Source organism: Lichenostomus cassidix, chromosome 5 (assembly GCF_008360975.1).
Source record: "Lichenostomus cassidix isolate B80296 chromosome 5, HeHo_3.0, whole genome shotgun sequence".
NCBI lineage: Eukaryota > Metazoa > Chordata > Aves > Passeriformes > Meliphagidae > Lichenostomus > Lichenostomus cassidix.
Genome location: NC_139486.1, coordinates 48433696 through 48457566, shown reverse-complemented (window position 1 = coordinate 48457566; position 23871 = coordinate 48433696). Strand labels below are relative to the sequence as shown.

General features: G+C 40.2%; 1 protein-coding gene across 4 annotated transcripts in view; it reads right to left on the bottom strand.

The window, feature by feature from the left end:
- SERGEF (secretion regulating guanine nucleotide exchange factor) overlaps positions 1-23871 on the bottom strand; it is a 139680-nt gene that overhangs the window by 35161 nt on the left and 80648 nt on the right. Inside the window, exon 11 of one of the 4 annotated variants that reach the window (XM_085062958.1) lies at positions 21487-22651. The exons of the other annotated variants lie outside the window; for them this stretch is intronic. Within the exon in view, the coding sequence (XP_084919084.1) occupies positions 22647-22651 (5 nt within the window). The 3' untranslated portion in view covers positions 21487-22646. Of the gene's footprint in view, positions 1-21486; positions 22652-23871 lie in introns of those variants that run through there. 4 annotated transcript variants of the gene reach the window in all.

The following is a 23871-nucleotide window of genomic DNA, read 5'->3' as shown; positions in this document are numbered from 1 at the left end:
CATTCAGTAATGAAATCTGAAATGAAAAATGACCACCCAGAAGTAAAAGTAGTCATACACAATTAATGAATCCATTCAGCCAGCCAATAAATCAAACAGCAAACCAGACTCTCTTAATCATGCAGAAAAACACTTTTCAGTGCTTCTTATACTGTACTTTGCTCAAGGCCTATATTACCGATTGGTTGTTTCATTAGTTCTTAACTATTTAAAATATAATGTTATTTTAAATTTAAGTGCCATCCAAGAATACAGTGTAAGAACATACTATTCTTTCCAGATTTCTAATCCTCAAAGGAATTCATATCAGCAAATTTACCTTATGGGTTGAAAAAGCCTGTGAGCATTCAGCAATTTATTAGTGCATAGATAACTATAACTTTCCAGAAAGGGTCCTAGTTCTTCCCTCTTTGGGTAAAACTACAGACATGCAAAAAGTTATCACTGCCTGAAGCTTTCACACTTGCTTTCCACCAGGGACTCAAGGGGTATACCCTTGGGTTGAAGACAAGAATAACTTCTTGATGTTTTGGCAAAGACATTTTGAAAATTTTCACTTACTATTCAATTTTCTGTGCAACAATGAACTAAATTAAACAGTAACTCTGGAAAAGCTCAAAGCAAGTGACTATTGAGAAAAGAGCAGCTTCACTGAAGCCTGGAAAACCAAGTCAAACTTCTTTGCCTTTCAGTTGCATGTGTCTTTTTTCTCCAAAACTCAGCCACTAATTCCCAAGAGTTCTCTCATCTCCCTCCAGTTTTCAAAAAAATTTAGGAAGAACCAGATCATGCTTCTGTTGAACTTTGCAAATGCATCAAATGCATGCTTCAATGCAAGAGCTGCATGTGTTCTTCACAGAACCCCATCATCAAATTTACATGAAAGAGACAAAAGCCAAGACTGTTCTCCTAAGAGTGGATTCTCTGCAAAATCCAAAGGATGGTCATGCTCAAAACTTTTGAAATCTATAGGGCCACTGAAGGACAAAGCTGCCTGACAGTCCCTGGCATTCTCACTTCTATCACACTCTTTCATGCTGAAATCATGTTTATTGGTTTGCTTTTTTCCCTTTGGATACAACTTCCACACACCTGTGACCTAAACTAGCACCAACTGAGCACAAAGGACTGTGCTTATTCTCCAGGCTTTTTCCAACAGCAGGGTCTAGGTTGTGCCAATTTCTACTGCCAGCTTGGTACTGACAGGTCACACAAATTCCTCTCTTCCAAATTTCCACTTGCTCAAGGAGGGCAGTGAAGACAGCCTCAACAAGGTGACTCACCAGCAAAACCCTGCCTGTAATTACAATTATTGCAGCTAGGATTCCTGAGTGAGCTTATTAATCGAAGTCTCTGCACAATAGAGACATTTAATTTTACATAAATCCTTTCAAGTCACCTCCAAACCTGGCAATAAAACAAATTTTCCTCCTCCCAAATAGTTCTAACAATAGCCAAGACCTGCCCTGCATGCAACAAAATGCACATGTACTCTCAGTTGTAACTGCTACACCATTTCTGAGCCAAATTTTCACAAGGTGGTTTACACCTGCACACAGAGACTGCTGTGATCAGATCTTTAGCCCACACTCGCCCAACGTTCATCAGAACTGCATGACAGCACCTACGAATCCAAATAGGAGCACAGACCCTAATTCAAACTTCTCCTGGGAGGATGGAGGATGGTGAACAGCAGCTTGGAGTGTCGTGCCTGGCTGCTGCTAGCTCTGCTTGGCCAGGCAGATCAGCAGAGCAGTAGGCAGGAGAGTAGGAAGAGTCCACTAAAGGACACAGTCCTGCTCTTGCCAAAAAAAAAAAAAAACCAAAACCAAAAAAAACCCCCTAACATCCTCAATTCATCTGGCCCTGTACCAGAACAGTAGGAATTAAAGTGATGAAATATGATGAAATAAAGTTGGGGGGAACAAGGAGAGAAACCTGCAACAATTATTATTTTATTAAACACTTTATGTTAAGCAAGTCAGAAAGCTTGCTGCACCATTAGAGCCTGCCCTGTGTATTTTGACCCTAGCAATGGCTGCACCTTTGCAGACACCCTGCTCCCCACAGACAGTGACCTGCCCTTAGTCCAGGTGCCAGTTGTTCTCCAAAATGCCTCAAATATAAGCAAATCCAGCTGCATCTGCCTTGCAGTTCAGCACAGAATTTCTTAGCTTAGGCACAGCGAGAAACAAGTTCTAAGGGTCCTCTCAGGACACTTGACTTTGCTGGGAGGCCACAGTCTGCTGCCCTTTGCAGCTCACCTGTTTCTTACACAGCCTGCCTCCTTTAGGCGATACACCAAGGAGTGACATGCAACACCAGAGATGCTTCTTTGCAGGCACTGCTTTGCCATGAGAAGAGCCAGAGCCTAAAGGAAGAACAGGGATACATTTTGTACCTTCCAGCTAGCATATTAATTTTGCAGGTCCTGTCACGCTACTAACAATGCTTGTGCCACCCAGTGGGGCTGTGCTTCCTCTCTCTCCTGACACTACATACCCAGTGACTGTAACACAATGGCAAGGGATAGGTCATGGGCATCCCAGCACACACAGTCCCTGCATAAAAGAGCTGAAAAAGCAGCAAATATAGGAGAGATATGGGGACAAAAAATATCTGTGACTTGACATAAAACTCATTCCAAGTATTCCTGCTGAACTACAGTGTGTAACAGACAGATTTCTGTGCCTCAGTTTCCCCACTGCTCAAGTTCGTATGCATGCATATAAAGCAAAATAAAAGAAAGCTGTTGAAGTATGAGCTGGCTTTGGTCATACCTAGAGTGAAAATCATGTGTTTTCCACCTCTAGATTACACTCACATTCTTCAAGTAAACTTTGGAGCTCATTGTTCTGGGAAACCTTTGAGCTGAAAGAAGCCTGGTATTTTCAGAGTGATGACAAATGTCTTTTTTCACTCCTAGGTTTTTGGCTGAAAATATATCTAGAATACAGAAAGCCAGGATTTTCCTTTAGATGAGCACACAGTCAGACCAAACCACATGGCTCCTCTTGCACCTCTCCAGGCCAAGGCCAGTCCAGAAACTTCCCATGAAAACCTTACTTTGGAAAGATTTAGATTAAAAGCTTAGAGATGATGAATATATATCCCTCCCTGAAGCCCTGATGGAGACCATGTATCATCATCTTCATTTTTCAAATGACACATGATGGAGGACATTTACCTCATGTCAGCTAAAATACCAGTCATGGCAGCACGAGCAGGATCTTCTTCTCCCATATCTGAGCCTACTGGTTCTCCAAGTGTTGATTGGATAATCTAAATAGACACACAGAGTACTGTCACAGAATCACTGGTGACTTTGTCACCAGACCTTCCACTGTCATACTGTCAGACACTGCAGCTCATGTCTCCCCGCCAGGCTCATGCCCCCACAACAAGCACAAAATACATGCAGGAGCAAGGGCACTGTCAAACACTGCACACAAACACACCCATGATACCTACACCAAATATTATTTCACAGGAGAGAAAGACAGCCATTTTCCCAGCTCAGTGTTTTGGCACAAAGGGGTTTTTCATTCAGTCATGCTGAGAAAACACAAGGAAATACAGAAAAGCAAGAGTTTTCAAAAATCAATTAAAATAAATTAGTTCCTAATAGAGAGAAAAAGTCTCCCTCTAAATATAAACCCACCATTAAATGCTAGTAGCAAAAGAATGATCCCAGTTACCTTTTAAATGCAAGTTTTTCACTCTGTGATATTTAAAGAATAGAGTATAGCATACCAGATATTGGACAGGCCAGTAATCCATGGGGTGGGTGAAGATGAGGAGGGTCGACTGCAGTGTTCCAAACTCTTAAGAAGAAAAAGTGAGTATTTGTGGATTTCTCCCCTTGCATGCCTAATAAATGAGCTCCTGGCTGAGTGTGCTCTGCTCACCTGAGCTGACCCACATGTGTGCAGTGAGCAGGCTGTGAACTGTCATGAAATTCCAGCTCCCACAATGAGCAGAGGGGACAGAAACACCGAACACGTTTCTATTCAATGACATTGTCAAGCTTCCTTTTGCAAAAACAGGCTAACAAGAAAAAAAAAAAACCACAAAAACACTGGCCTTTTCTTTAGAAAGGCAAGCGTGGGGCAATGTATTCATACTAAAAGATGTCCCTAGAAGAACATTAAACTACACTGATTATGGAACATGAACAAAAGCCCCCTCAAGTTTCTCAGTGTTGCTGAAAACAATTCCACTGTATTGATCCCACTGGAAGTCTTTTTGTATTTTTCCCATGGCTATTTATTGGTTATCTGAGGTATGCAATGTTTATTTGCAATACAGAAGCAGACCTTGTGTGCACAAAAATACAGAAGTTAGAAATTCAAATCATTTACCAGTTTATTAATTTTTTTATATTAGAGGATGATTCATAACTAACTTGCAATCTTAAAAAATAAAAAGGGCCAAGGACAGTCTGATTTTATAATTTTTATGCTAGTGATCAGTGTTTAGCTTACTGTCCTTATAAATATGATATCAAAGTGATATTATCCAAGGACTTTTAAGCCCTTTAAAAACTCTGCTAGATGATATTTCATCATGGTCGTAACTAGACCATGAAAATTAAACACATTTTGCTAGAAGGGGATATAAAATTAGGAAAAGTTTAAGGGCATCTCTCCCCCATGTCCTCCACCCGTATCTGTGCTTCACAGCACAGTGTACTGCAGGAATGGGCAAATGAGCACCAGCACAGGCACGTAATTCATACAACATTAAGCAGCCCCAGGGGGAGATATCTGCTTCGTTCCAAAGCAGGAGAACTGGGCATCCCAATGCATCTCACCAGGGCTCATTAGGGCTCATTAACTCCTGGAGATAGCTCCAGCAACAGCCTGAGAATCCTGTGACTGTACTTCTCACATAGTGTGACACACTGATACCGATGCAGCTACAGCCAGGAGTGAAGATCACTTTCTTCCTGCTAAGCATTCTTTTTCCAGGGTTAAAAAAAAAGATTTAGGGCCAAAGTTACCGTTTTTCCGCTGTTTATATGGCATGAAGACACACTGCTCCATGACTAGAGTTTATGGGGACTTTGCCACACTGGAAATTACCAGCAGCATAGTTTATAAAGGCACAAACTGGCAAGAGGCATTTTCCAAGTTTGCTCTGAAATAGAATTTCAAGGAGACCAAAGAAGTGCAGAAATGCAAAAATCAAGTACCATAAAACTAAAAAGAGACTTGGGCTGCTCTGTGTCATAAGAACTGGCTGAACAGATCCTTTGCAAGCTTCCTGCAAGAGCCCAGAGATTCAAAGGAATAGGATAAAGCTGTGTTTCATCTTTGCCATCCTGAGAGGAAGAAGCTAACACTCATCTGCATAAATCACTGAGAAAGCAAACTGGAAGCAGAAGCAAGCTAAAAAAGCACATAAGAACAGCCAGTAGAAGGAAAAAAGGCAGCAAGAACAACTTGTCACATGGACAACAACTGCAAAATATGATCTCCAGCAGTGCTAAGACCAGCCTTGAGAAATTACTTCAAAACACCCTGCTCCCTAGTTGGCTTTGCCTTCCATGAATCCCTAAGCAAAGTAGCTACTTGTATTCTTTCTTCACTAAAATAAAACTTAGCACTTTCCTGTGATTGCTTCACAACAAAAAAAACCTCTAACGACTAATCACGTGAGAACATTGACTCTCATTTCCCCATAACAGAGCTTCAACACTAGAGAACAAAAACATGCCCCACAAGTGGAAGGGAAGACTGTTCATTTATCAGTCTGCACTACCACATCCCCTGACCTATTTTATTACTAAAAATAATCCCTCTTAGGTCACTGCTGCAAATTGAATTCTGCTGCTTCATTGCCCACTGCAATCTCACAGAACTGCATGCTGCCTACACACAAAACACTAAGTAGGTTAACTTATTCACTGCCAGGGATGCAGCCAGTCTTCTCATATGGATAAAAAGACACAGACAATTTCGCCTAAAATGAGTGAAATATTTCTTGCATTGCAGTTTAAGTCGACACCCAGTCATTTATATTGCATCATGAATATAAATGCCTGGCTTCCAATTTGCCTGCACTTACAATATGTTTTTCAATATTATTCTTGCAAGATATGCTCTCAAAGGATTTAATGTTACAAGTGATTCAATAGCAGCCTGAATTATCTCTATTGACAAAACAGCCTAGTCTTTCTTGTTTAGCCCCCTCACTAGGATAAGTCTGGGAAAGCAGGAGACAAGTTAAAAAGACATCCAAGTTAAAAAGACATCTTCTTTCAAAAGATCCTTACAAAAGGTTCTTACAAAAGTATTTGTAATTTCCAACCCAAAGCATCTCATGACTATCATACCATGAAGAGAGCTGGCAAATCTAGACCTAGCAGCAACAGACTACTTAAAAGAGAGAGGAAGAGGAAGGCATGAACTTTACAGAGCAAGAACTTATTAGAGAATCCTAAGCAGGTGATTGAAATAGGTATTATCGATCACTTCATGCTAGATAGTGAACAACATAAAGAATATGCTATGTCCTTGCTGTTTTATTTGAGCTAGACAGAAAAAGACTAGCATATTTCCCTGGGCTATTACTGCGTCTTCATTTCATTACTTCAATAGCTTCCCAATCTTAAACAAACACACCCCAAAACCTAGCAAAGATCAAAGACAACTGACTTCATGTCAGCTTTCTGCTTAAATCATTGCAAATTCTTTTGGGAATTTCTTAGTATGCAGCCGATGCACACAGAGCTGAACCATTCAGATGATTCACGGGCTCATTAACCTAACTTTAATGTTATTTAGTTATGAAACCAAGTTTCTCACTTCCTGCTATTCTAAGAATAACATCTGCCAAATCTGGGCTTGCTTGACAGCAGGAAAATCCAATGTCTTCAGGGGACAAAACAGTCTCAGCTCTGCCTGAGTTTCAGCTGGTGTCATCCACTGAGATGCTGGAGGCACCATAGGTCACAACTTGTGTGAAAAATCCAGGGTCTTCCCAGCTGAGAAAGATGAACTCAAATGTATCACCACAAGGGGAACCACACAGTCTCTTATCAAGGATATATGAAATGTGCTCACAGAAGGAAGTGGGAACAGGCTTTGCCAGCCAAGGTGCAGATTCCATTCATTGAAAAGTCATGAAATACACACTGCAAAGCAACCTGGCTCTGCATTTCTGACCATCCTGAGCTCCAGATGTGCTACATCTTGCTAGGGACTGACTATGGATTTAAAATAAAACACAAAAAAATACCTAAAGAAAAAAGAAATAAAAAACCAAGTAGATACCATTTTCTTATTACTAACCAGTAGGTCAAGGTACAGTTGGTCTGTTGATATACATTTTTCATGTATATATTTGAAAGGTATAACAAATATATACTTCAAAGGTGTATTATCCACTTCAGCATCATCAAGTCATAGGGCACAAGTGACACACTGGAGATGCCTAGCATATGTGGACAGTCCTTAAATGAACACGTTATTTTCTGAAAAGCCTGTTACTCACCTGAGTGCAAGAGAGATGGGTTTTGAGATCCTTACACAACGCAGACATGGAGTCCTCTTTATTTTTACAAGATTAAGCATGTTCCACAGTTTTAGACTACATAACTAATGAGTTCTCTCAACAGGATGTCCTTTTAGGCCTTAGTTTCTCCAAGATGTTATAGCATTAACTGCCTTTTTATTTCTTAGGAGATCAAAAAAGTGTTATGTTGGAACACTTTAATGCAGTCACTGCACTTCAAAGACACATTACTTCATCCTCTTTTTGAACTCTCCTAGCAATGCTTCTGCTTAATAAAACCTTCCACTATTAGAAACCCTATTTATAGGTGCGTGTCTGTGTCTGTTCTCAGAGAGATATGATCAACATACTCTGAGGTCATGCAACAGACTATTCAATAGGTCAGGTAACTAACAGGAATGTCAGCAAGGTAATTAATAACAGTAACCAAGCAATGATGTTCAACACAAGTGAAAATAAACTACTTGCACCACTTTGCTGTGATCATTGCACATGAAACCAAGAGATCATTTGCAAAAGTATTGAACTACCTAATTAACACTGTGGTCAAAAGTGGAAGTATCTGAACCCTCCTAACTATTTTTTTATAGTTAATATCACACTTTAAAAGTCAAAATTTAGTCTAAGTTTGCAAACCAACAAAATGAAAAAAACATAACTACATTCATGAAGCTCTAAAGTTGTCAAAGACCTAGACAAATTGTTCTTTCTGAATCACTAAGAAAATCCATGCAGCTTTCCAAGTGCCTGGATCCACTAACATGGATTTAAAAGTTCAGTGCAAACACACATGCCCCACTTGTTCTGAATTCTTGGCAAAAGAGTAGGTAACACGTAATGCATTTTGAGTTAAAGGTCAAAGACAAAATGAAAGTAGGTAAGATTTTTCAAAATATATTTCAATCCCAAAACACAGAATTTACCATTTAAAATTTCAACCACTTAATCATCTAGGCTCGGTTCTGCACATCACTATCTTCTGACTGTGGGGAGCTGTAAAATACAGGCTTTTGTGTTTCAGCATCTAAGAAAATTTAGCACTGTTACCAACCACCTATTAAGCCCACACCGGTCAGAGGTACTAACTAAATGCACTGCCATATCTTAATTTCTATTGCAGTAAACAATAAATTACAGTAATATTGGCACAAAGACAAAAGAGGAACTTTGAGGCCTGAACAAGGTTAGGTGAAGTAAGGTCAATAAATAATGTTTACACTCACACAACTGTGCTTCCCATGCCTGCCCACTTTTGCAAGTGGTGGGCAGCAAAGTTCACCTGGCTGAATGCCCATATCAACCTAGGTACAGGTCACTGCAACACTTACAGAATACACAATATGCTGTGGATTCTGCAGTTTGTTTTTCAACTCGGAGTTGTGATGCCGGTTTTGAAACAGGGGTCAAGGCTGGGAAGAACACAAGTTGCTCTTCATGGCCAAAAAGTCACACTACCTTGTCTTCCAGGAAAGAAAAATCCTTGAGGCTGAGGACCACTGGAGCTCACACTGCTCAGAATACACAGGAGAGTGGGTGAGGCTGTCAGCTCATATTCACACTTGGTGAAAAAACAATCAGCTGGCACCTCACACTCTTTTCTGAACATCTGCAAACAAATGCTAAATCAGCAGGATACCTCCCTTCTGCTACCCGTGTTTTGCCTCATGCTCTCTCTGTCTCTTCTTCCAGAAGTGCTGCTTCAGTGAAGAGACCCCTTGGAAACCCCCACATTTCCTGACACCTCTGAGAGCACTTGTAAAGTGGCCCTGTGATAACAGGGGCCAAGTCTTCAGCTGCAAATCTGCCTCATCTGCCTCAGTCTCCAGCAGCTGCAAAATTAAAAATAGCTGCCATAGGCAAACCACCACTGAAGATGAGAACGTTTGTTCCTTTATTTCAGGCTGATAATAGTGTCACTGTTGACATGTTTGGGCTCTGAAAGGAGCACTAATGAGGAAATGGACAAAATTATAAAGGCAGAATAAGGAACATTTTAAAATAGAAATGGGAAAATTATCCTCCTTTTAAATTTACACGGAAAATTTGACTAGCCACGACAAAATTATATGCTTATTTGGCGCTTTGGGATGATTTTCTTGCTAACTGCAAGCAGAGCAATCATTTAAAGCAGCCTTCTCAGCTCTTAAAATTGATTCTCACCCTGACCAAGTGAGACAATTTTACTTGTTATCAAAATTATATGCCATCATTGTCTCCTCATGACTTGAGGAAAGACATGGTCACTAAGGAACGGAACCTTATTATTGAAGAATTTACTTCCCAGCTTTTGGCCACTTTCTGGCAAACCCCAACATTTACAGGATATTTTTAGTTCCCAGAAAAGGAACCTTCTGCAAGAATGAGAAATTACTTTTCATCCAGTGTAGCAGCAGTACTACCTATGTGGGTATATTACCTATACCCCGTGTATTTTTGCTTATATGGTCTACAAAACCACTAAAATGTAATTCTAATTTTATGAGCCAAATGAGGGGTGGGGAGTGTGCACAAAGACTGCTGTGGAATCCACTTGCTTCATTCACACAAAACAGCAGTAGTTGCTGCCTGACCAAATGTTCCAAGTGAGCTGTTTGGGAATGAGAAGGTGTTCTTTTCATTAGGTGAATCCCTGTGCATTAGTCACATATTTGCCAGATTTCCTCTATCACTAATTAACCATGTAGTCAAACCTTAGGTAACCCAAGGTCAGTCCTGCCTCTTGGGGCTGCAAGCCAGGTTTCTTTAAAACTCAGCATGGTAAAGAGCCATCAGCACCACTGAAATTTCAAAATAATTTCTGAGCTACAGCTTCCACCCCTGTGCCACAGGGAACAGCTAGCTCTGAAAGGGCCAGGTTCAATGAAAGGCTACCTGACATCCAGGAGCAGGAAAACTGCCAACTTGCAATTATCTGCATCCAACCATGATAGGCATCTCTGGAGGCCTTTGGATAAACATACTTCTAAAATATGTAAAATTAGATGCTGCTAAACAGAAAAGCATCTGTTTAAGGCACTGTTTAAGTTGATCTACATACTCACAGATACATTTAAGGATATAATAATGAGGCATTGGACAATGGCAGTGGCTGTTGACAATGTGCTCCTTCAAATGGGATCCCTGTCTGGTCTGCAAAGAGCCCAAACACAGATTCAGCTGTGGATTGTGGAGGGGAAATTCTCCCACTAGCCAGAGATGGCAGCCCTCGGGGCTGTGCCCTCTGTGCACAGAGCAAAACCAGTGCACAGTCTGCACTCAAGCTCAAATTTAAACTGAAATGATAAATACAAACCTTAAATATGAAACTACACTTTTATTTTGGACATTGCTACACCCCAGGATAACCCCAGAATTGGCACTTGGACCACAGCATAACACAGATGATTGATTAAATAAAAACTTGTCACTGAATCCTTTTTTCAGTCACTTCTGAGATGTTCTTTTTAGTTTCATCATTGCACACCTAAATTGCATTTGGGGAGCAGATATACTTCTAACACAGGTGAGAAATAAGGGAGATCATCAGGAAGACACACTCAGTGTTCAGAGTTTAAGGAGCACCTTGGTTTAAGATGAGAAGTCCTTTAAGATACAAGACTTTTGGTCTAGTCTGTCTCTCCTTTGCTGATTACATTTGGGTACAACTGCCCCAGAAGCAAGAAGCTATGTAAGAATGAATTCTAAGAGCTTTATGGAGAATAACCAAGATTTGCATGCACTGCCTGAGTTTTCACACAAATATTCCTCGTTTTCAGGATTATAAAATGCACACTGGCAACCTGGCTATTTCCAGCTCTTAGAAATTACATATCCCACTTCTCTATCCAGAATAAAGCGTTTTCACCTATCACATTTACACAAAGTTTTTACATATTTAGACATGAAGGCAGTACATTTCCCCCTTCTTTGGTCATTCTTTATGATGCCTGTTTCAACCTCCTGTGATAAAGACAGAATGCAGAACAAATTTGGCAGGAGCATTCTCTGAGAAATGTCTTACTTATTCATGAGGAAAGTGAAGCACTTTCTGTGCTTTTTACAAACCTGTTCCCCACTTCTCCTTTGTTGCAGCTGTTGTGAACCAGCCCACTGAGAAAGACAGAGGCTCTGCGCATGCTGGAGTCTTTTTACTTATTTACAGACCACTGCTCCTTTTGTGCAATGCAGCTTGCGGTGCTCTGAGGGAACATTCACTGCTCTGAATTATTGCAGACTCCATCCCCTTTCTGTTGAGCACTGACTTGCACAAGGCAGAGTTGTTCCAGTTTGGTTACCATGAAGAACAGCAGCACCAATGCATGACAGGAAAGCTGAGAGTACCCTTAAGATGACTTTGTTTTACCAAAACAAACATGGCAAAATGCCAGTCTATGATGGAAAAGAAAGCACAAACCCTGAAGAGCAAGAGATGCTGAGCTTTAAGAAGGCATCCAGTCAATGTTAATATAAAACAAAAGCAGGTTTGGGAGAACACAAATAAAGACACTGAGAAAAAGACAGGAAATTCATAAGGATCAGACTGGATGGGTTATAAAGTAATGCCTGATTACCACTGCCCTCACAAAAACATTAGAGAAACTAACTGCTTAACATTCAGATCAAAGGCTCAGCTGTACGTCTACTGAAATTATTAATTGGGCCATCTCATACCCTCTGCAAAGGCATTTATCAGAACCTCAGATTGTTCCTTCTGCCCTGCAGAGAAATCTGCTCCCCCTCTATTCAGAAGTGATCCATCTTACTGCAACTCATCTGTCACCAAAGGGTTTCATAGAAACAGCTGTATCAAGTTCCCTGTCACTTCTCTGCCACTCTGCCTGTCCAAATTCCACAGAATAATGCACCTAAACTTTTTAACAGTGAATCACACTGACAAAACTTGGAAGATCATCAAATTCAGCTACACTCAAGACTTTTCAATGAGCAGTAGTGTGGACATTACAGAGCACAGGAAAGCTGAAGTTATTTAGAAGTTCCCTTGGAGCCCCACATTAAAAATGGCCTTGAGAATCTCTCTTACTTTGAGCATCCTGCAGATTCTTCAGAAAAAAGCAAAAGGGAGTAAGACAACTAAAAACTATTTTACACCCTCCTTAAAATGGCTACCCATGGAGGAATCTCAGAATCAGACCCAGAAATACTTAAAAATACTTTCTATTATATTCTAGACTAGCAGCCTAGCCTTCTAGTGAAAGGGGATTTAACATTATTTTAACTATTAATACTTTAAATTATTGTAATATGAAGAGAAAAAAAACTGAGTTATTGCACTGTAGTCCTGGAACATGAATGAAAAATAGCGAAATAACTTTTAGATGCCACTCCTGTACATCTGTTTTCACATCTTTGAGACATATCAATGTGTATGTAAATGGTCCCACAAACCTCGGTGAATACATCATACGTATGTACAAGCTTACTCAGTTGCTTCCTCTAAGGGTTGAAGTACTAAATGCCTGTATCTGCCTGATTCTGACATGAGAATTTACAACTCTGCAATGAAAGGGATGCAATCTGGATGGAAACTAAGAAGCAATTGAGTACTACCAATATAATCATCCTGCATCAACAGAATATGAAGCCAGGAAAAATCTGAAAAGGAATACTCAAAGACAGTGATCATTCTGACACACCAGTGAGCCTGATTATCATCCACAGTGATTAAATTCAGCCTCCCTTAAGAAGCCAAGAAGTTGGATGCCCAAAGATGTGTGTGTACAAAAGATGAATTATCTTAAAGCAACTAAAAAAATCTTGGCTGAAATCACTCAAATTCCACACAAGTGTCACGTATTTCATTTACCAGGGAAGTGTACACCAGAAACATTCCAGAGCAGTAAAATGACACAGGTTCACTAGTGAAAGAGATCAGTATTGAACTCATATGTACATTATAAATTGATGGTAGCTGACTAGACTAGAAGTGAGTGAAGCTTATTTCCAGGGAAACTTACCTGTCACAGTTCCATGGGGGCTTTTTGGATATTGTGCTTGCTAGGCACAGCCTAACAGCTGAACTGCAGCTCTTCCAAGCCATGGCATGGCTTTTAATAAAATAAATAATTTTTTTAAATGCCAAGACAGATAGATCATTGCACCATGGAATACAAACTTAACTCTCCCACTGTATCCTAATATATCACATGGTTTTCCATTTCCTTCAGCAGAGTTTCTCTATATTTAAGGATAGAGAATGTACCTATTAGATTGGCTTCAAGCTGAGCCGGAAAATGTAATTAGATGGAAGCAACTTCTGTTTAACATTTGTTTGCTTAAATTAAGAGAACAAAACTAATGTTTTTAACTTCTGCATCTCAAAACGCCTTTCATTTTTGCATATCATGTACAGAATACCAAATGGAGGCGTGTTATACTACAGAAGGCATTTATCCACCAAGTTATAGCCTTGCAGTACTGCAGCATCATCAACATTTTACTGTTTTGGCCAGGTGTTTAACAACCTAAAATGTGATTCAAACCCAACTTCAAGTTTAATTCTTCTAGCCAACACTAATGCAGCTTAGTAGACTATTTTACAGTGCTGTATAACAGACTGGAAATCAGCTGTTCACAGGATAAAATACTTGCTTTGTGCCTTGCAATTTTTTGTGGAGCCAGTACAGTCATTCCACTGGATAAAGCAGCAAAACTGGAGTTCAGACAGGTTGTATCTACACAGTCCTTATCTATATAATCTCTTTCTTACCTGTCATATGCTTTTGCAAGGAGATCACAAAATTCTGACTTAGAATTTTTGCTTAGGTTTTAGGGTTGATGAGAGAAGCACATACCCTAAGACTTTACACTGACCAGTAAGGCAAACTTTCAGACAGCCAAGGAACAGGATTTAGAAAAACCTGTTAACAGAGGAAATGAAAAACATCTACTTCATGGGCACATGGACTCCAACAAATGAAGGATGAGGGTCATCTGGAGTGACCAAAGCAGCAGGGAGTGAGGTATGGGGACTCAAGCAGGATCTTATGGCTTTAGTTCCCTTGGATATTCAGCACTCTGAGCTGTGGAGCCTGAAGTCTCAGCAGACAAAGCCCTGTTGATTTCTGCTGCCTTTGCCCCAAACAGCCAAATGAATCCCAGCTATAAAGAAAGCATAAGCACATTTACTACCATTATTTTTTGGGTGACTGCACATCAAGCCAAACTAACAAAAACAGTCCAGGAGTTTTCTAATCCTTAGCTCTCCCAGGCAAAGATCACCAGCTGTGGACATAAGGGTGAAACTCGGCATGTTCGTTTCCAGCCAGGCCAATTACCAATTTTGAGCTCCAGCCCTGGGGACTTAAATGAATGCACAAAGTCCCTGTAATAATACAAGTTTATGGTTCTTAAGGCTTTAGCTGCTCACACTGAATTTGCAAATCAGCATCAGGCAGAAGCAATCACAAGACCTTTGCAGAGGTGAACAATCCTCAAAGTCAAGAAGCAATAGCTTCACAAAGCATAAGAAAACCAGTAACTGGGAATATACAGAAATGCACAGTCTCTGAATCAGGATGTTTCAAAATGAGATGCATTTCTTACTTCAGAAGACTTAAAGAGCATCCATTACAATTATGATACTTCACTGGTAGCTACCCTAATTACCTCGAGAGGGAAAAAACCACTAACCCCACTCTTGTTCGATTTCTGGCATTTAATTCACTTGCCGGGGAATCTCTTTGCTTAATAGGTATTTATGCTATTTTCCTTGCAAAGCACATGTTGCCATGGAGCCACTGATCACAGCCAGAAGTAAGTGATTCTACCTTTTTGAACCACACAGCCTTCACTTGAGGGACTCTATCTTACTACGTGTCAGCCTTAACCTTTTGCTAAGTACACAGGGCAAAACTAGAGTGAGCTGTGGTTATATTTGTTTTGATTTTAGTGAATGGTCTCATCCAAAAGCTACTCTTAAAAGTCTTCCCCATTTTTCACTGGCGCTTTGCTTTGACAGAATGGAGTTTCCTTTCCTTAGAGTGAGAAGGTGGCAGATGGGAGAAGGAGGAGGATCCAAGCAGACAGAGAAGTATTGCACAAGACACATGCTGAACTTGTCAACAGAACAAGATTTCTTTACTACAGTGCTTATAAAAAATTGAAGTGCCTGCTTCTTTACTCAACAAATCTACAGAGCTATACAATAGCGTTCAGGTTTTTTTATTTTAGGGTATGCAGAATTTACCTAGGACGAATCTTGCCTCACAGTTAACTTGATCAACAGTGTAGTAGCAAGACTGAAGGAATCTGAGTGACAGCAAACCATCATACTACTTCTGCTATAAATGGCAGGCAATACAAGGTTTGGATGTAAGCAGAATACATTTGGATTCCTGCCTCCTTTCATTGGTAGGTGGCAAGATGAGTCTTGGGGCCAGAAAACAAAGCTTAAAAATAGGGTGCGTGGTCTCAGAACAGCAAGGATATCAAATCCCGATACTTCTAACATTTCTTTCTCTTTTGGGCCTATAGAAAAAAAATTCACATGAGCTTTAAGGTTATGGCTGGCCAGATGCACCCAAACAAGCAGCATAGACTAACAACCCTGATCCTGTCTCCAAGCTGGCACAGGGAGACTCACAGCTGGCTGCTTCCTGCCTGGCATTTCTGTATGGGAGAGGAACAGAACTACACTACTGGGACTAAAGGAAGATTCCAGGTTCAACAAACATATCTAAAAGTTGCCTCCAGTATGAAACCTTTCACTGTGCACCAAGAAGTCCCATAATTAAGGATACTAAAGTCATATTCAGTGACCACAAATCAGATGGTGAGTCCAACAACTCATGGCAGAGCACAGACACTACGGAGGCTTTTCCCCTCCTCTATACAGAAGTAACGCAAATAAAGTAATTACTTTTCTTGCCTAAGCAAGTGTCTGCTTCTCAGAAAAGGCCAGAACCTTCCATGCACTGGGTCTGCATCACAGAGAACCAGTGAGTGCTACAAATTTGTCACACATCACACATTATCCTGCACACTCAGTGTGAAACACACATTAACATGATGAACTCATATGCAACTGGTATTTCTGAAACAATCCCTTTTGGAGGCCTCAGTAACAGAGCTTCCCTTGAAGTAAAGGTCACAGATTTGATCTACTACCAGCAGGGAACAGTAACAAATTATGAATTATTCCCATCAAAACTAGGGAACAATTTATTTTACAGGAATTGCAAGCAAGCATTTATTAAGTCAATATCACAAAAAATACACATCTTGAAAAATGTAACAGCTACCAAGATTCTGTTAATAGAACAAAATTCAGCAGGCTACACTGGAAAAAAATTCTTACCCCTTGAGCATACATACATCTTTCACCACTACCACATAACACACCAAGTGTCCCATGTGCTCATTTAGAAGCACAACATGTTGCAGGCTTTAAGAGATACACCTTTCATCTCATTCAATTTTAAAAGACTTTGAAATGTTCATTACTTAAAAAAAAAAAGTACAAGAAAAAGCACATGGGAGGAAACAGTTCAGGGGGAAAAAATAGGAAGTTTGAAAGCCAAAGCAAACTATCTTTCAAGGCAAGTGAGCTTCCTACTCAGAATTATATGATTTGTGTTGCTTGTCATCCTGCCTATTTTCTGAGATGTCTCAACTCAGCAAGATAGCAGCTGGTGTCACTGAAAACCAAAGGCATAGGGAAGCCAACCTCCAGTTTAATATCTTAGACATTCACAGCAAAGCAGCTGCTTATTTGTTCAATCTCTTGGCAACTCAGATTTGTCACCAAGGTCATGGCAGGTCAATTATTTTTTTAAAGTAATAATAAAATGCCTAAAGGAGGGGAAGGAGAGATGATTAAAGATGTATCCTGATAAAATCATTTTCCCATGTTTGCCTGAATTATTGTTCTGAGCATCATCCACAAGAAAAAAAAAAGGAAACTCATCAAGTTCAGAATCCTTTCTATTCAAAATTCTTAACTGACAAAAATTCTTTCCTACTGAGAAAAAATGGAAACTGCAATCTTCTAGCCATATACACCCTTTGTTCATCAAAAAAGGATTTTGTCTGGCATTACAGGACATGTCATGGGCAGTGCCACTCTGGGGATTCAGAACAGCCCAATTCTCTTCTACAGGGTGAATAACAGGAGACCTGTGAACAGCTTATATGGTTTTGATTTACTAGCACTGCAGGTCACACATCAAAACTGAGAATGTGCTACATCTCTGCAAAATTCCCCAGAGGAACAGGGGTTTGCAAAGGCCAAAGGTGGGCCATAAAGAACATTGTAGGTCATTCTCACAGCTGGGATAAGCACTGGAAATTTCATTGTGGTACAGCATCCCCTGAGCTGCTCAAAGTATTTTAAAAAAAGGTGTACAAAAGAGCAAATATGGTTGTCAGGCTCCCTGAGTGTAGCCTCACACTCACTGAACAACTCGCATGAAAAACAAATAACAAGTTAATATGACCCATGAATAAGAGCAGAGTTAAAACTGGATTTCATGTCCATTACCAGCTCATTTGGAAGTTTCACCTCTTCCACATTCTGCCCTGGGTTAGTGCTCCCCATCGTAATCACTTCACAGTAATCTAGTAATTTGTTCCAATACAAGGCTACAGAGCATGGATATAATGAGATGCTAAATCTGAACAAAGAAAGATACAGCCTATAACATGAATTCCTAGCATCAAGTGAAGGTCCTCCTAGACAACATTTAATTTAGCAAATCAGTGCTAGAATAAATACAAATGAAGGTTATATCAGGATCAATATGTTGTATAACACCTTCTCAAAGTAATTATTCCATTGGATTTGTAGAGGGGAGGAGAATGTAGGCCAGAACTAAGCTGGGGAAAATGTCACTATCTCATCTGAAAAATCTACCAGGAAGGACTCAGCATACTGTTTTTAAAAATCATTACAGTTTGTATGTGTGTGTTGTTACTGCTGGTGGTGGTTGGTTTTCTTTGGTTTTGAGAACACTGACAGATGTGCTGCCATCTTTAGAGTTCAGAGCTATCAAATACACAGGTAAAACAGGCATATTGCTCCTTAAAGACAGATGGGCATCAAAACCTTTGTATGTAGTAGTAGTCTCTCACTTCACTCAGCTTCCTGCTAAACATGGTTCTGTTTGAAGCCTTGCCATAAACAAGGGTAACACACTTGAGTCCTGTGTGATTTACTTGATCACCAGGAACATATCAACCCTTCTCACTGCTCCATGAGAAATGTTAAACGTTCTATGCTAAACATCTCTTAAAATCCTGTTCATATAGCTTTCAGTCCTTTACATTTTCTCACAGTTCCAATAAGCCAAACAATCCAAAAATAAAATGATGTGACGACATTTCTCAGAAATAATAGAAGTCCCAGTTTAGCCTGGTTGCTCCTCAGAGACTCAAAAAAAACAAAACCCCCCAAAAAATAAAAAACCAAAACCAAAAAACCCAAAAAAACAACCCACAGGAAAAAGCACAATAGCAAAATGAGTCTCAATAGCACTTTTTATTTTAATTACTTTGTTACTTCCCTTCCATAAAGAAGCACTTGAGTGAAACAAGTTCAAAAAGCAAGGACAAGTAAAGGGTAATTTTTATAAATATACCAACTTTTAATCTCTTTTCATTTGACTTTTTTCCCCTAATATTCTTCTAACATACTTATCTCTCTAAGGCCAACGATTTTCAGTAAAATGCTTTATTTATACCCTGAAAGCTTGCTCTAGGCTTGCAAGCTTGAACAGCTTCTTCTTTGTTATTAGTAGGTAAAATAATCTTGCCTGCCAGCTAATACCTCAAGATTTTCTCCACTGCAATTTCCACTACCTTCAAATTCCATGTCCTGACTCCTTAAGTGGAAAAAGGGGATATGCTCTTATGGAAAGGTATAGAAACAATTCCCCATCCCACCTTGGTTTACAAAAGCTTCAGGAAGCCTGCTTTGATGTGTGCACTCAGTCCTGTGCAGTTACAGCCAAACTGAGCAGTGTTGGCCCAGAAGTGTCCCAGTTTCACCATCAGCCTGGCAATATTCCCCATGTCTCCCTTACAACATCATTTCTCAGATGTTATGTCACTGTCAGCATCCCTGCCTTCAGCTTTGGTTCTTAAAAGATTTTTCTGACCTTCCTAACTGAAAGAGAATAGTAGAACCATATAACCAAAACACATTGCAAAATCCAAAAACTGGGCAAAGATGACTTTGAAATGTGCATTTGTGAAAAAACCCAACTCACAATCAAGCCAATCTCTGAAAATCCCTGCTTCAGACCTTTGTATTATGCAGAAAGCTACTGAGAGTATTTAAGATGGTGTTAGTAAAACACACACACATAAAAAATATCAAAAGGAAAAAGCTTCAGAGATTATTCACTTAAAGCATATAACAAACTAAGCTGGTCACAAATATCTACTTGTGTGCTGACAGAAAAATTTCTCAGTGCTCCGTAAAGGATCTGAATAGTGACTACACACAAACACAGGGGTGTCAACCCAAAGTTCTGTAGCAAGATATTCCCTCCTGGAGAGCCACAAATCTCACAGCATGGTCAGGGCACTCCTCACGCCAGCTTTCTAAATATAAACCACCTTGCCCTCCTGCCAGCCAGCCAGCCATTTAGCTGCAAAATTGCTACTCAGTGATACACTTAAGTGTTGAGGTTGCTGCATGTATAGAACCCAGAATTACCAGCACAGCTCACTGCAGAGCTGCTGAGTAGAAGGGCACCAAAGCCTTAATTTGTTGCCCTTCCAAGTCTGTTGAGCTCCTTTGCTGGCCTCGAGTGAGCATCTTGGGTGAGCATCTTTCCTACATGCTCTAGATGACTCCCTGAAGCCAGACATTTATCCTTCCCTTTATTTCATTTTATAGCCACCGAATGCTTAATCTCTCTTTGGTGAGCAAGGGTGCTTATTTTTGTGACTCCTGTTTGCTTCCTTGAAAATTCAGATAAATATGCCTTAGATATATTAGATGTATTTTTCTTCTACTTTAAAGTAATTGCTCTGCTTAGAGCCTGCAAGCAAACAAATACGATAAAATCTGATTTGTTTTCTAAACACTCAGTATCCATCCAGTGAACCCTCTAACAAAGGACTGCATGCACCTGTACTACAGCCCCCACTCTTAAGAGTGTTCTTGCCCTCCACGATTTTCTAAAACCAGGTGGAACGACTTTTCCTTTCCACAAATACCTGCAAGGAAAGGTTCCCTACTCATTCTGCTTCAAGCAGAATTCTTGCTGGGTAGCGTTTGCTGGTTGTTTGCTGTCTTCCCATGACAATTATCTCCTCTAGCTGCCACTCACAGTTCCAGCTGGATGGGCTTAGCTGTCACCAGAGGTTAATATTGCTCGCTTGCCTCTTCCCCATGTTTGGGAGAGTTCTTGACGCAGCAGATTTATCCCTGTGGATGTGATGCAGAGTCTCGCAGGGAACAGACTGACAGCGCACAGGAGCTCAACTCCAGACAAACTCCTAGCTGACACCACAGTGGTATGTAAAGTTCAGTGAAAAATTTTACAAGAACTGTGAGCTTTTCATACATAAAAAAAATAACAGCTTTTATCTTCAGGGCCTAAGCAGCTCTGCATCTGGTAACAGCAGGAAACCACGCTATAAACAATATGACAAGCACTGCATTATTACCTGTTTATATGCTAAATGATATAAATTGAGACAGAGACACACACACCAAGACTAATTATATTTTAAAATTACCTCTCTGAGGGAAAGGGAAGTGATTGCAACTATTATTAGTTGCAATGCAATTCTAAAAAAAATAAAAATCAGGTCCAATTACTCTACGTAGTTCTAAAATACACTAAGAGGCAGTTTTTATTCCAAAGATTTCACAACCGAAATTGACAAGCCACACAGAGAAAAGAGGAAGCTGAACACAGCATTCCAGAGAGTTAAGTCACCCAAAATATGCATCAATACAGTGACAAAGCCCACAAGAGAAGGTAGCTGTAAAATATGGACTTCATTTCAGATTCACATCTTATCCTGAACTCTGGAGTTTCTTTCTTGGGAATCAATGCAATCCCATTTTTTCTAGTGAATCTAATTAGCTTTTCACAGCAAAACATCCATTCTTTCCTATAGCCAGCAGCCACTAACTTCAGACAATTCAGTTGATACAAAGTTATTTTTAGCTTCATCAGAAGGCTTTTCCAAATGCTCAAATTAGCATTTCCTCATTTCTCTCCTCATCACCTTACACCCACAAATTCATGAGATAGTTGGCAACTTGACTTTCCATTAGCCCTTGGAAAAGAAACACTAAGAGATCAGAGGATCAGATTTTGGGAGTATAACTTGGTGAAAATAACAAAAAAGTCAGACTTCTGAAATTTGAAATTCAATTTCCGCTTCCATCTTACCAGAGGAACAATTAGTTTGCCTGGAGCACAAACAGTCTATGGAAAAGAAACACGAAGTGAAAAGATACTTGAACAACACTGTTAGGGCTTGCTGTATCTAACCATGACAGGAAAACTGTGATGTCAAATCTGTACCCAGATATGTCCAAAGCACTCAATCAGGTGCTCAGGTAATGACGACAACGAGGCTGCTTTTTTCCAACAAATATAACCAAAGCAGCTTATATTTTGAAGAGCTATTTTAACAGGCAAAGCCACATTAAGAGCTAAATTACATACGAAATGGCTCTGCCAGAGAATAAATTTAGAAGGTCGACATATAACCCGCACGAAAATGACAACAGTGATGGTTACTCGAAGTCCTGCCAGGTGCCCTTTAATAAGCAGAGAATGTGATTAGTGCTGCAATGCAAAGAGACAGCATGCTGCAACATGACTCCATGCTGGTCTGCCAGGAAACCTTTACAATACAGTCCCTGGCTGCACTGGGATTTTTCATGCATTATAAATAAAGCAACAGACTAGCAGGCTCAGGCTCCTTGCTGAACACCAGTGCCCTCCACTGTGTATGCTGAGGATTCCTCCAAATACAACGGCAATAGAGAGAATTTATGATTTTTCTCCTCATGACAGACTGCTGAGTCCCCCGGGACCAAATGTCAGACACATGACTCTATCTGCTGCTTCGTAGGGCGGCTGTGAACATCTAAATAATACTGTCAGCATAACGCAGGGATCCGTCCATCAGCCTGCACAGCCTCCTCTCCTCATTGGTGCTCACTCTGCCAGAGAAATAGATCTTTCAGAATCTGTTACAGCACTTTCTCGACTGATGCTTTATACAATAATTCAGTTGGAATCATGGAACTTTACTAAAAGTACGAAACATCACTAATTAAGAGGTAGTGGCTCCCATGTAGGAACCCTTCAGCTTCCTTATTAAAAAACATGGAACCAAAGTGTTTGGGATGGCGTTAATAGCACCACCATTTTAGGACATGTATCACTATCTCCCTAAGCTTTGATCACTTTGATCACATTTGTTTTCCAGCTCATAATTGCTATGTTCTTCCAGGACAGGAATATAAAAAGAAAATCTTAACAGAGCATGGAATAACAACACTTCTACTGCCCCTCTAGCACTATTGCATACTTTAATTCAGACCATTTGTGGCATGAGCTGCCATTTGAGTGGAGGGATGTTTTATCCTGATATCCTCTACAAAGACTATTCTTTCATTAAATTTAATATTGCTGTTTACTCTCCAACTGCAGCTTCAGAAGGATGTGAATGCCCATGTTGCGATATTTACAGCTGTGACTGCACATGAACCATGGAAGACAGAATCTTCAAGCTTGCTCTAAATCACACAAAACAAAAAAGGCAATGGGAGACAAAGCTAACTGTCTTATGGAAGGGCCCATGATTTAGCAAAAAGTTAAGACGTGATTTTAAAACTGTTTCATGATAATGCTGTTGCACTGAACACACTGAAACACCCAGCCAGGGCTTTGTCTCCTCATATGTCACCTGTGCTTCCATGTGCAAAACATATTTATGGTTGGGTGGCCAGCTTGGGCATTTGAGGTTTGCTTTTATTGTTTTAACATTAATTACACGGTACCCTTTCCACTGCCATTAATCAAGGGGGAAAAGCAGTGCTGAGTAAGTAACCTGAATAGGAAAAAAAGCCAAAGGAGACAGAGACAAGTATCAAATGAGTAACTGCTCAATGACATTAATCACAAAGCCCAGTTTCTCCTTGTGAACATCACTGCACCACCACCGCCTCTACTGGCAGTGCCTCTGTGGTGTGGGTCACTACACAGTAGTGTCCAAGTCAGGATTTGGGGACTACGTCCATGCAAGGAAACGAGCAGAAGTTAGAATTCACTGTGCTGACTATGAAAGTGCAAAAAGCTTTTTCTTGCACTATCTGAAGTAGCCACATGTCCCAACACTTATCCCCTTCAAAACACCACACCGGAAAATGTTAACTTG